This window comes from Ischnura elegans, chromosome 9, assembly GCF_921293095.1.
Source record: "Ischnura elegans chromosome 9, ioIscEleg1.1, whole genome shotgun sequence".
In the NCBI taxonomy this organism is placed as follows: Eukaryota; Metazoa; Arthropoda; class Insecta; order Odonata; family Coenagrionidae; genus Ischnura; species Ischnura elegans.
Genome location: NC_060254.1, coordinates 54,050,512 through 54,065,275, shown reverse-complemented (window position 1 = coordinate 54,065,275; position 14,764 = coordinate 54,050,512). Strand labels below are relative to the sequence as shown.

The window sequence follows — 14,764 nt, the reverse complement described above, 5'->3', positions numbered from 1 at the left end:
GAGGTCATGCGTGGGGCAATGGTCTGTTCCAAGCCTGTAATGCCACCTTAAGGAGTGCAGGCAACCTTTTTTAGGGCCGCTCTTTCACTATAACCTTGAACAGATCTGGTTTGAAGGTAAGCTGGGTTTTGCCTCCAATGTGTGTTGGTGATATCATTCGAGTTCCATAGAGAAGACTGATGAGTAGCACAGAAGCAGTGACACAGTAGGTATGGGCTTGTAACCTCATCAACTGATATGCTAAAGAGATAAGGCCATCAATTTGTAATCGGGGATAACTCAAGGAGTGGTATCAGGTCGAAAAATTGAAAAATATTGGCCTCTTTTATATTTAGACCTCAATCACCACCAACAAATGAATTGGTAAATGAGCCCATTGTGTCACCCATACTTGAAGACATAATATCTCAAATAATGTACATTTGATTTAAAAAGAACTTTATTAAACCATGCTTCATTACTTAGAATTTTTTGCTATTAGTTAGGGAATATTGGCTACTTCTTGGTGAGCTTGAGAGTAAGGAAGCATTCCAAATGGTTATTACTTTGGGTGGGCAGGATGGAAAATAATATGGTTTTTTATATTATGAATTTGTATCAACAAATGAAATAATTACATTACTTTGATCAATGAATTTTTGCATGAGTTATGTGAAAGCCTTAACCAATTATGTACGGAAAGAAACTAAATCACAATATGCTTTGTTACTAATAAGCCATAAATGGGGTGCTATTTGCAGCAAGATAAACACAGTTTTTGAGCACTCAATGAAATTATTGTTGGCATCAAAAATTTTTGGATTCTATCAATAAGCACAGAAATAAATGAGCCTCAATTTTATGTATTTCATTTTAATATCGAATGAGCTGTCTTGGAAGTATCATTATAGCTGTTAAATCTGGTTTACACAATTTCGCAATATTTAGTCCAGAGGGCATAGAGGACCACCGAGAGGTGAGCTGGGCTGACAGTTGCGTTATAATGGAGAGAATTGGATAATATCCTCTTATTTCTCACATTTCAATGGAAATTAATGTATTTAGATTGTGCCGGAAGTTACGTTTATTTTTAAGCCCCAAAAGTACGAGTGTTAGAAACATGCATATATCAACCTAGGTATGTAACCTATTGAAATATGCTAATGGTGTTTGACTGAGTGACAATGAAAGCTTGCACTTTACTCCTTCCAAACATTAGCATACATTAACTAAACAACACCAAGAGGCCTACAAAAAAGTAGTAGAGAGGTGTTTCAAATGACAAAAAGAAAGTCTTCTGATACTTATTATGCTATTAATAATAACAAAATACATGATAAATGTTCAAGATTCTGGGCTGAAGGTTCCTGTGGTCTGGAGAGTCAAGTCTCTGACAGTTAGATTGAGTGCAACCAATTGGTGCTCATAATACAGCTTTGTTTTGACAGCACTAATGAACGTGGTCAAAATAAAAGCTCAAATATGAAATTATGTTAAAGCAGAAAACTGAGAAGTTAGAGCCAAGCGGAAATACTGAAATTTACGCACATATATATGTATTCTAAGGATACTTAACGAAGAAGCTTGGGTGCATGGAAATCATATATATGTTGTCTCTTTGTGGATGCTGGAAGGTTATGTTCCTTATCCTTTCAACAACAGTGTCACCATTAGAGAGAACCAATGGTAGTAGCCACAAGGGTAGGTATTCATCTGCTAACCATGAGCATCATCGCCCATGAGTACTTGTTAGTACCGCCATTTAACTACTTTGAGTCAACCACCTCATGTTTCACCGCATAGTAATAAAATTTTCCTGGGCCATAAGCGCAGATATCTTAATTCATCGTCTATTCCATGTCTACCGGATAGAATGGTTTGATGATTTTTAGAATATCCTTGAATACACGATCGATTAGGGTTTTGAAATTTATTAATCTGAAACTAACGGGAAATACATAGCCGAGGGAAACCGTGAAATCATGACCATTCTTGAGGGTTGGCATAAATAAATTAAAGCTTTCAATGTTTTAATATAGGCGATACACGTAAACCATTTATAGAGGTTGCCACTTACGAATTAATCCAAATAAAACTTGACAAATCAAATAATAGAAAATTTGAACTTCCCATTCATTTTTTTCGGTTAACAATTGAATGTGTGTCTGCGCACCACCGAATTGGACATCTCATTCCGCTCACCACTACTTCAAGTCCTAGGCTCATTACGGTAAAATAAACTACTTTTGGTATTAGTTTTCTTAAAATAGATGCCGCTAAAGTTTTCAATCTCACTTCCTTATGTAGTAACTGAAGTTACCGCTAATTTAATTTTTTCCCGCGATGTAAGTCTGGCAAGGACATTCGGCTTTTCTTTGTCTCTCATCGTAATTTTCATTCTTTTTAGAAGGTGGTAGTAATCCTTGAACATATAAGTTTTCGATATCAAATTTGTCTTTTTCTGCTCCAGGTATATACATGAATCCTGTTAAAATCCATGAAGTGATAAAATTCTGAGGTGGTACCTTATGATCTCGATCATCAAACATGGAGGAAGGCCAAAAAGACAGGTGAAGAGACCAATTCTTGTCATTTTTGGCTTCGCCGTTATAACATTGTCATGCATACTGTCATTATTGTTCATTAATGACCTAATATTTTGGTGCCCTTGGGGAAGCTTGACTGCTTCACTTTACCAGGTTCCGAGTGCGTTGTTTTTTCCGTTTCCAAATTTGTCTATGTCACTGCCGTTAGTGTGACTGATGATAACATTCAATGACATACATGCTAGTGTATTTGTTATTATCAGTGTAATGTGGCATCAATCAGTGAACACCTAGTGGGAATTCTTCCGATGAAAATAATTGCCTGTGTGTGGTTGCATTCGTCATGTGGGAATGCCGTATCACCATGTACTGGGATGTTATACCCGTTTTGCCACTTATTTTCTGTCCATAAATTTCAGAAAATCTTGTTTAATCTGCGCTGCTTATATTGATAATCGTTGCATTCGTATGGCATACATACTTGGTCGGTTCAGGGTTCACGTTTGGGCTGCGGAGGGCCCATCCTCTTTCCTTCCAGGAAATTTCCTGGGTTTTACAATTTCGTTGACGATTCTACCGTATGATACTCATTTTCTTATTCCCCAACTTCCCTCGTTTATTGGCGTTACGAATCAAACCTCGTGGGTCACCGCGCTTACAGACGTTAGTTGTTTAAGTTCCTAAGTAATTATGCTTCATTGTATATGGATAGTACCCTCGTTGTGGATAAATTTTTCGAGATCAATTCTTGGGTACCCTTCTTGTGACGTAATCCTCGCGGACTTTTGTCTTTTTTGCATCTGATGGTATGAAGTTACATAAGCTGCAAGTGGTTATTGAGTCAGAGATCCCACTGTACTTCCTATAGTGTCTGCATTATTATGGAACAATATTTTCACTGACAGTAGTTTAGCATTGAAATGTTCTTAAAATATTTTGGCCTTTGAACAATGGTACATCATTTTCAATCAGAAAGTCACGCACCCTATGAGGATGTCCTATTGGAAAATTCTTCATTTTTTCTAATTTTTCTTTTGAAGTAACTTATTTTTTGAGTGCATATTGAAGCCTTGCTCTTTATGTTATTGCTTGGGGTGTCTCTCCAGTTGTTAATTAATCGACCCTTAATTCATTAGATCACATTTAGGCTCAAATAGGTGGTATAAGTGATGTACAGATGCATGGATGTAGCCTGGATATTTATTGGGTTCTCCCAAGGGAGTACTGCCACATCCTACGTTTTAGTGCAATGAGGGTTGCCTGTCATAGCAAGCACACTGGAATTAAATTTATGGTTGGTATTTGTTTTTGAGGTGTTGGCTTTCCGTTTCACATTGCCACCTAAGTGTGCTCATGAGTGGGTATGAAAGTATGTAATCAATTAATAAAATGTTGACTGTTTGAAGTTTTTAACTGTAGAGATTAATACATATTTTAATTTGGCTGAATTGATGCTCATTTGAGGCAATTTTTTTTGTAGTTGTTGTAGGTGAAGGCAAAATTTTTTTCCAACACTATCTTGCTCCTGCTCATAAGGCCTGGCTACACGGTTAAATGATACGTTAACAGATATGGGATAATGTCTAAATGTATGAACGCCAAAATGCACCTTGTAACTACCCAACTTGTGCGAATGTATGCACTGAAAATAGAACCTGTTCTAATTTGGTTCATGCATTCGTACATGTTCCATTCTGCTCCACCAAAATCATTCACGCAAACGTACATTAACTTGTATGTATTAATGTACCGTGTAACCAGGCCTACATGCTCATCTCAATGCAAAAACCTGAAAATATATGAGGAATAACATTTTTCGTTTCGGTGACTGAGTCATGAGGAGATTATGACAAGAAATGTCCATAAAGGAAGAAATTCCTCTTTATGCATTCCACACTTATTTATTTCCACCGGCCTTAATTTCAATAAATAAATTGTTTATGGTGACCCACTCTAGGGCAGATCAAGGGGGTCATGGGTCTGACAGGCAAACAGTCTTCTAATGTTTGAGATTTAAAACTTACAAAAATTATTGTACGAAATATTGTTTATTTGAATATGAAAGTTATTTGTATGAAATTAAGTGATTGAGGCTCCATATTAAATGAAACAAGGCTAATGTAATGATAATCTTATGATGAATATTATATATATTTTTAGCATTTGGGGGGCGGAGGGACGTACCCCTGTGCACTCCCTTTAAATCCACCTATGAACCCACTTATGCTGAAGGTTTGAAGAAAGTTAAAATTACCATGATTTTTACATATATGTAGTAGGTATTAATATGTGCAAAAACTATGAGAAAGAAACCATTATCTTTCACCAAGTGTTTATTATAAGGTGTTCCAAAAATGAAACACGAAGGATATCCACCACCATAACTTTCTCAATTTTGAAAACCCATCAATTTGATTAAGACATTAATTAACTCTCTAATTAGAGTTTTAGTTAGGTGAAAACTCATTATATGAGGATTTATTAAATTTTTCATTTTTGAGTGTTATTTTGAGGCGTTGGGCAAAGCAATCTTGTTTTTCTTGTTTTATATATGATTTATTATTTGGGATTAAAATCACCTGAAAAAGTTTGAGGACTTAGGGGTGGTGTTGTGAACCAACATTGTGTCTTAGAGATTATCTTTCTTTCCTGTCTGGCTCGGAAGTAATATCGCAGGTCTTGATGTAATCATTGACCCCATGAAGAAGAAATTTAAGAAGATCCGCTTCCTTCACCTTGCTTTCTTCATGTACTTTCCAAACATTTTGCTATACCTATTCACAGCAAAGCAACAGTGGGCTTGAGTGCCATATCTTTCCAAGTATCAAGTTTTTTTATCTATCAATTTATTCATCGTCTCTCCATTACATTTATTGTCAGTCTCGATAAAATTTGGTTAAGTGACTTGTAACTTCTTTTTCTGTTTTGTTAAGAACAACTGACCTGCAGCAAAGGATTAAGTGTTTCACTAGGTGATAGAAAAGTCACAACACTGTCAACCATGCCAATTACATACAATACTGCTTTTTACATTCATTTGGACCAAATGTGCCCCTATAGGGTCGCAGTCAGTGGCGGATCTATGAGGGGGGCCATAGCCCCCCCTCTTGGGTATCCAAGTTACACTAGATAGAATGGTAACTTTTTCCGACCCCCTCTACTGCTGGAATTTTAACCCCCCTATCCTGGATCTGCGACTGGTCGCATCGGTTTGTGAATGTTGGTCTGAGCATTCTTCTCTCTCTGTGCTCACTGCTCGATGGGACTCTGAACCAAGTTCATTAAGGAGTATAATGCTTGGTACAAAGTTTTTGAACAATTAACAATATGTTCCATAATGCTTATTTATGAGTGGCCCTGCAAAGCAAAAATAACTGAAGTAACGATGCCATATTCCTGGTGTTAACTCATGAGAAAAAGTTTGTCTTATTTGCCATTGGACTTTCTGTAACTAATCATAGTGTATCATCATGTCAGTTACCATGTGTCATGTCCATGGATTTGCAGAGTTCACGAACATAATGTCCACTAATAGGATGTCCACGGACATGACAATATCCTTTGCATCAAGTTATAGTTGGGACTGGCGATAAGTTAGGACACTTTCCTTACTGCATTGAACTTGCATCTTATAGCATCTCAATTGTAGTCAGTAAAAGATTTTACTTTTACTTATTTTTACTTCTCCATGGACATGACTGATGATCTTGGCTCATTCAAAAAGCTGAACTAAAATTTTTCTTCCGGCAGTAAAACATTCACTAAATCAAGTTTAAACTCAAACAACCCAATATAGCTGACACTCTCCTTCTCTACACGCTAGTTGTTCAGGGCTGCCGCTATCTCCTATGAATAATTACCCTTTTCCCTGTGTGTCTGCGGACATTGCTTTTTTGGGTAGGACAAATGATTTATTATTTAATAATAAATACTATGAAATAAAAGCAATCCAAAATGACTATTTTCGAATGTTTATATTGCTGTAACTTGCTTAATGATATGTTTTATAATTACTTATTTAGTGAAGGTTGTTAATGCAATAAACACCACTTCAAATATCTATTTGGGACTCTCCACGGACATGACGAATCATAGTCTGTTGACATTATATTTGGGGAATATAATTTTTTTCTTTGCTAATTTTTCACTAAAATTAGTAAAAGGGTGCATAAAATAATAAGCCAGGTTAGTTTTTATTTAATAGTTTTGGTTTTTTTTATGGCATTCCATGGACATAATTTTGAAAGATTATGGGATAATGACCCATTAACATACATGGTGGTGTCAGGTGTTTGAAAAATGGAACGCTAGGCATAAATGTATTAAAGCCTTTTATTGTTCCGTTGAAAAAATGAATTCCTATAAACACATATTTTGATAAATATATCTTGTATTTTATTATTTCTGTTGGAAAGATTGTATTGGTCTTAAAAGATATTTTCCATATTATTCTGTCAGATATCTGTTAATTGCATAAGCAATTTGAGCCGATAGATAACCTTTGAGTCTGTAGAGGCTCCCCTTCTAGTCTGAGTAAAAGCTGTGTAACAACTGTTCGTGTATGTGGCGAATTGCTTCACTTGTATTTCACTCCGTACATAGACCAAAGCTTTATGATCCATATCCTATATTCTTTTCACATATTCAGGATATGGTCTGACTAGTGTAAAGTTGCACCTCTCTTATGCTTTTTGGTCCATGGACATAGCTGCAATGCACTTATTGATTCCTAGCTTCTTCAGTTCACTGCCACAAATATTTCTTATAGGTGTAACTGTGATAGGTTTGAAGTTTTCATTAAATGAATTTAATCTCAAATTGGTTGAAAAATCTTTCTTTTTGCACAATAAACCCAATTAACTATGATTGCCTGGATTTTTTATGGTTTTGTCTTGTGAGCTCAAAATGTTATTCTTATAACTGCAAACTCTGTGCTGTGATATGACCATGAAGTTTTTTTTTCTTCAGCACGGACGTGGAGGCAGAAGATGCTGACAGTGAGGGTATTGCTTCAGGATTGAATGAGTCTATCCCATTGAATATACCAGAGTCTGGAGACAATGAAGATGAGAATTATGGGATAAGAACACAAAGTCAACAGTCGACTCCCACTGTGCCTCCAGAGAGGGCCTCAAAACGAAAGGTTCAACGGAAAAAAGGAAAAGGAAGAGAGAGGACAGGTACTTAATTTGTGAGCCATTAAACAAATCGAGTTCTTAATGTTTCTTTGTTTCAAAAATGACCATTGTGCCTTATGATGGTGTTTCCAAATGTTAACATTATTTACTTAGTTTATTTTCTTTGAAAGGTATGTATTTTTTCATAAACTTTTATATATATGACTGCTTTGCCATTGTTATAAAGTCTAGGAAATTCATAAAATATGGACTAGAAATCCATAAAAAGTCAGGAAACTTGAAAATTAAATGTTGGTTTCAGTGCTGCGAGTTCTAAATTATAAGTGTGAAAAATAAAGGGTGAGTCCTTTGAGTTGATTTGTGGGTAAATAGATACCTGCACTTCCGAAATGTCACCCAAGACTTCTTCGCAGTCCTTTTTGCTAAGAGTTTTTTTGAGCGATCACACCCAGAATGAGTAAATTTATTTTAGCCATCCAGCCAGCCTTTTCCTTGTGATGACATTTTTGGGATGAGGCCCTTACGATAGAGCCTTCCTGCCAAGTATCATATAATTTTTTTCCACCAGAAATAGTTTAAAATTGCAAGAAAACTGGGTAAAATTTAGCTAATCATGTTTCGCTATTAAAATATGTCTAAATTCTACACAATAATTTGTATTTATCATGGTTATGCGGACGCCACAAAGTAGCTCAGTAGTTCTTTAATTGTTTAGCTACTGACCAGCCAAAAGCTGGGGCGACATTTGTGACATACTAGTCTTGACTAATCTTAAATAAAAATAATTAAACATTGTTTTTATTAATAAATCCAACAGAATGAAGCATAAATTTACATATTTTCCACTGAAAATATAGGTGTTATTAGTGTGTGGCTCAAATAGGAAATATCTTTTTATATTATCATACATAATTTACTTAAAAATTTTCATCTGTGTTTAGCTGCAAGTACTATTTCATATGGCTTTTTTTTGTAAATAATCGTTGAAGATGGTCAGGTTGCCCACCTGTATGCCTTGTTTTGTCTCTTTATTCTCTGAGTGAATCATAATGTCTGGCAAAATTTTCCAATCGGTGTCAATACTGCAGATTTGATTTTTTACATGTCAGTAAATACCTTTTGTTCCAAGATTACCCTCGTTTCAAAATTTGGTCAAAAATCAGCAAAATTGCTGTTTATATTTATGCCAAAGTGACCATATATTGGTAAAGGCATCTGCTATGATGAACATAGTCTTCAATGATTCAATATACAGTGCAACCTCGATAAAATGAGACCCCACGGAGCTCAAATAAACACTCGCTATAGCGAATTGTCGCTTTACCGGAGGTGGAGCAAATAATAGCCAATAGCAATTGTGAACACTTATACAGGAAGTAAGGAAATAAAACTTTGTAAGATTCACTGTTATTTAATTATGGGCACGACCCGGGTTTCGTAACTTGGTTACATCGTCAGGTGACTGATCTTGCATGCATAATACATTTATACACAAAGTACACAAGTGACAGTGAGGACATCTATCGGAAAGGAAAAGGACTGGTTGAAAGAGCGGGGTAATGTAATTGTAATTGTGAATGTAACCAAGTTAAGAAACCCGGGTCGTGCCCATAATTAAATAACAGTGAACCTTACAAAGTTTTATTTCCTTACTTCCAATATGGAGAGGTTTCACGAAGTAAAGCCTGAAGTTATTAGTTATACTTATACAGGAACACGAAAGAGCCTCGTAAAAACTAAGTTTTTAACTAGCTGATAATAGGATCAATTATCGGTGCCTCGGCTATCTCTCGTAATGGTGGTGGTCTCGCAATAGCCCGTACTCGCTTTAATGAGGTTCCACTGTACTTATTTTATGACTATTTTATCAGTTACATGTCTCAACCCTTGTGCAATCAAACTTGATACTTGATGTTTCTACCGGCCCATTAGTCACTCTGTCCATTTGCGTTCTTCAGAATTTCATTGCCATTACCATTATAATTACAGCCTTGGGTTACTTATTTTGCCTAGTTTTTTTTAACCTTTATATTTTATTGAATATGTTTTAGGCTATGATCTGCCCAACCCTACATCTGTAGCTGTAGTCCGCGAAGTTTACGATGGAGAACATGCCCATGAATTTTTTGAGAGGGAGTTGGAGTGGGCACTAGAAGCTGGTGCTCCAGCCATTGTTGTGGAACCATCTCGCCTCGGAGATGAAACAGCCCGATGGATTGCTGTCGGCAATTGCCTTCACAAAGGGGGAGTTATTGCTGGTGCAGCATCACTTATTGCAGGTGGGACACCTATTACAATTTAAAGTTGTTTTCCTCTCTGTGAAAGGGATATTTTTTTCTATTGTAGTATTTTTATTGAAACAGCATTGAATTATACTTGCTCCTTGATATTCAGGAGCACCAACCATCTAAATAAAGGGTAGGTGGTCAGCTGTCTTTGCAGAAGTTATGTGTACCTGAGTTTGGATGCAAATAAAAAAATAACTGTAAGTTTCTATCATCTAATTATGCAGAAAAAGAGCTTTTTATAATCTTTTAAAAGTTGTTATAGCAGAACTAGGATATTATAATATTTCGTTCTTGATACCTTGAGGCACTAAATTAAACAACGAAAACACAAATGGCTACAAGAAATTATGGGGTTTTGCAAAAAAATTGATTTTTAGCTCATTTTCCTGCGAAATGATGACAGTGCCCTGGGAAAACCTATTAGCTGGATTTTTCTCATAATGGTTTTATAAAAAAATATAATCATTCCTCATTTACAAATCATTTCCATTTTACCTTGATTCATAAAATTTCCAAAATCTCGATGATTTCTTTAAAAGATTTTCTCTTTTAAAGATTTCTCCCTTTTTCATAGTGTAGAAAGGTGTTTTTACTGTACTCTCTGTCGGCACAAACAGTGGATAGACTGTCTGCATATTAACAAGCATGTAGCTCTGTCAGCAATACAAGCCAGGGAAAGAGTAGATACCACATGCACATTTATTTTGTTTGTTTAGAAGGTTTAATTTTCAATATTATGCTCAAATGAAGGTATGAAAAGTCTAATTAGACTTCACTCTAACATACAAGTTGGTGGAGAGGATTGAAGAAGGATTCGAGCTTTGTATGGGGCTTTCATAAGACTCTGGGGCCACAGATGCCTACTTTGCCTTAGTGGCTCTGTGTTAATAACGTTTGCCTCTGTGCACCATTTGATTTGAAAAGTGAGAAAAATCCACAGAGAAATGGAAATTTGGAGAATGACACCTCGGTAGCTTAACTGGCTAAAGGACTCGACCGAAAATTGAGGGATCCGGGTTCGAATCCTGGTCAAGGCGAATGATTTTTCCTCTGTGGTTTTTCGCACTATTTGTGCATTGCAGGTGACTGTAAAAGTTATCACCGTGGCTAGTCCCAGTATACTTCAAAAAATGATTTGAAAAGAAAAATTATTATCTCCTTTTAAAGAATATCGTAACAAAGCATTACTTTCTTCTTGTGCATATGCTTGAAAACTTGTTAATTAACCTTTTGCCATGCATTAATATGCCATCTATTTTTTAAATAACTTTTTATGTGAGAAAATGTTTATTTTTTACGACAAAAAAAAATTATATGCTGAAGATACATATTGAAATTGACTGATGAAATTTCTGAATCTTTTGGTGATACAGTGGAAGTTTAGATAACAAGTGCTCGTCATTCCTGCAAAATCGCTCGCTATCGTGGATGCTTGTTTATCCAAAGGCGAAGATTGAAGCCCTTCAACTCTCATATTCACTTTTATTTACTGCTGTTATTTCAAAATGGTGCTATTTTATAAAGAAATATGATTACTTTTGCCATAACTTGTGTAATTGTGGGCAATTTTGCCTATGAAATATTGCATTAGTAGCACTCGTTTCCAAAAAAACCTTGTATCTGTGGCTGCATGTTGCATGATGTGTAGCAATGTGGTCACAAATCTGGGATTGTCTGAGATTGCTAGGATGAGTCAAATCGCTGTATGATGGCAGAAACTATATTCCAGACACTGCACCAAGCAGTCCATCACACTTAATTGCATGAGGGGCAGTTGTTGCTGGTAGAGGTTCTGTTAGCTAGCATTGTGAGTTTGCTACCTGCGACACTTGGAAACTGTGAACATTAGGTCTTGTGAAGGCAAATTACAAGCAATCGTGCTATTGAGCATTAAGCTGTAATGACTTGGAAGTCAGTAATTGTGTTCATCACCATAAGGTCGTCACCATCACAATCCAATGATTAGCTTAATATGTAGTGCTCCGCACACCACTCTCCTATTAGCCAACCTTTTCACATTTATGCATTTCTTTGCTTTTGCATACTTAAAAACTTATCCTATGCAACTCATATGGGGCCTTCTTTTGCCTTTCTTCCCATCACTTATCCTTCGGCACCAACTGGCCGTAATGCCTCATGATAGGGCCTATTGAGATGACTAGGCTTCTTCTAAGGGTTTTAGAAGACTTTTCTCCCACTCTTAGTATTTTCTTGTTACTTGGTTGATCCATTTTATATTCATCATCCGTTGGTAACACCAAATGCTTTTTCACTCTTTACATCACTACTGCTGTCAACATCAATGCCTCATTGCCATATGTAGCATCTGATGTATTGATTACTTAATTTGATGCTTGTATTTTCTCTGGCTTTTAGATTCTTCCATATGTGTAGAATGCCCTTTTTGTCTGACCTATTTTGCTGATGATTTCTCTCTTGCTTCATCTATCACTGGTTTCTAGGCTTCATTGGTGGCAAAGCTCATCTTCTCTTCCTGCTTTCATGTTACTAGTTCAATGTTGGCCTTGGTCTTCTGTCTTCAGCAGCACACTAATATCTTTTTTGCTGATTTTCTGCTGATTCTTGGCCATTGTCCTTTCCATATTAATGAGAGTCTTCTTCAAATCCCTCTCAGTTTTGGCGATGATTGCTATATTGCCTGCGAATCGCAACATTGTAGTTCTTCCCATGCCCCATGTTGTGTGTATTGTTATTTGTAAAAATGTAATGCAATATAAACTTCTATTGTCTTTTATGCCTGCAGGCACATTATGGCCCAGTCGCCCCGTGCTCTACATTCCATCTTGCATTTGCTCAGCCCTCTGCACAAGTCTGTACATGTTCTCGTGGTGCCCGGACCCCTGCTGCAAGTACCAGGTGGAGACGGACCCCCGGCAGCTGGCTAACATACTCCCCCTTCACCTGCTGTCCACGTCGTCAACACCCCCCGGGTGGGTGGGGCGACACCCGCATGATGGACCCCCGTCGTCCTCATCCTCGTCAAGTTCGTCGTCGTCGATGCATCGCTTCCCCACTAGCACCTCTCCTGTGGTCCTGGTGCGCAAGGATGACTCACGCCGGAAGGTCCTGCACTCAACTGTTGCCCTGTGTGCTATCCTGCTCTGTGCATATCGATTGTACTACTCACGCAAGTGATACACTAGGTAAAACAGGAAACTCTTGCACATACCGTATCTTATAGTGAGAAGCTGGCAGACACCTTGGTTCCTAGGCTTTGACAGTGGTGCTTTGGTTCCTGCTGTCGGCTTGAACTTGTGTATATTATGTTAAAACCATCTTTGATTCTGTGGCCGTCTGCCAACACTTACAAAAAATTGCAGCAGTTTCATTTTGATAGTTGAGTTAGCAATCTATTTTATCATTTTCTTTTGTTTGAAAATGTTGTTTTCTGTAACTTTGATAAACCAAGGTCTTTTAACCTATATTTTTGCTTCCCATTGTCGAAGTTGTACTCGTAGATTTCTCTTTGTAAATGAAAGTCAAATGTAATTTAATTTTGTTTTTATTTTATTATTTTCCTCATTTACCCAAAAGGAAGATGAAGCACATAAATCAGGTGAACAAGAATTTTCATAGGATGTTCACCTCCTCCTCAACTCGTCTTTTTTGGTGTTGTATTATTTCCTTACACTGTCTTTTTGAAACTTTCAGGGTGCATAAAGTGGAACGTGGTTAACATTTTCCTGTCGCTCAAATTTAACATTTTTACTCATTCATTATTTTTTCAGTATAATTGTAAAGAGGTAGAGGTAAAAGAAAATATCAAACGGTCTATTCTGCTTACCCTGAAAATTTCAGGAGGATAACACCTGTTTTACTTGATTATTTGATCACCATTAAAGACTGGTCGAGATGGATGTATACGTCCTGTTTATGAATGGTCATCCAGTTTAGATCAGAATCGAATATTATAGCTGATAAAAAATTTATGCCATTATCCGTGACACTTGAGCCAATGAATGCATAACTACACATGTAATATAATGTGACAACTCCATTTATTCTTTAATTCTTGATTTTGATTGCACTGTATGACTACTTCTTTGATACATATAATTTCTACATTTTACTTTCTTGGTTAAGATAATGAATGTCTCTATAGTTAGTGGTGTTTAGCATCGTGTATGCAAACAGATCAATGGCAGTAATTACTTTTTTTTCGTAATTATCACCATTATCAAGGCATGTATCATTTTGAATTACTAGCTTTTGCATTCAGTCATCGTAGAAGTTTGCTCCCTGATTTGACAGTCACTGCTAAGCGACTCATTATATGCTACTTATCTCGATGACTGCTAATTTCCGGGTTCTCCAGCCGCGTCTGTCGTTTATGGTTGACAACAGTTTCGGAAGCCATCCTGCTTCCGTCTTCAGGTCGAAGGTGAGAAGTTTTCATTTTTTGCTGGTAACATCTCTACTCCACCGAGCCTTCACCATTTCCGACGCCGAATCATTAGATTCAGAGAAGAAGCACCTGACCAAAGCACTAATCAGGAATGGCTACGACCGGAAAATGGTCCTCAAAAGGGCCGCTAAGGTCAAAAAGATGCACTCACGACCATCTGAAGAACGCCAGGCCACAGAGGAGGAGGAATCGACCAAACCTGCGGCACGGCTTACAATTCCATTCATAGCAGGAGTGTCAGAATGTATTGCTAGGATACTAAGGAAGCATGACGTGGTCACAAGGTTCAATTGCGTGACCAAGATACGAAACATTGTACCTGGACCAAAAGATCGTATCCCACAGGCACTATGCGAAGGCGTGTACACAGTGCCATGCTCCTGCGGA

At 37.0% G+C, this 14,764-nt stretch overlaps 1 protein-coding gene across 2 annotated transcripts; it reads left to right on the top strand.

The window, feature by feature from the left end:
* The first annotated feature begins 2,099 nt into the window (after nucleotides 1-2,099).
* On the top strand, nucleotides 2,100-13,466 carry LOC124165530 (transmembrane protein 11, mitochondrial). Of its 2 annotated transcripts, none has more exons than XM_046542972.1 (5): nucleotides 2,100-2,209; nucleotides 2,450-2,549; nucleotides 7,494-7,705; nucleotides 9,715-9,942; nucleotides 12,716-13,466. In XM_046542972.1, exons 2-5 carry the CDS (start codon nucleotides 2,527-2,529, stop codon nucleotides 13,105-13,107), a joined length of 855 nt encoding a protein of 284 aa, XP_046398928.1. In that variant the 5' UTR covers nucleotides 2,100-2,209; nucleotides 2,450-2,526; the 3' UTR covers nucleotides 13,108-13,466. The 2 variants fall into 2 exon arrangements, with proteins under 2 accessions (XP_046398928.1, XP_046398930.1); XM_046542974.1 differs by having other exon boundaries at nucleotides 2,178-2,324.
* The last annotated feature ends 1,298 nt before the right edge of the window (nucleotides 13,467-14,764 follow it).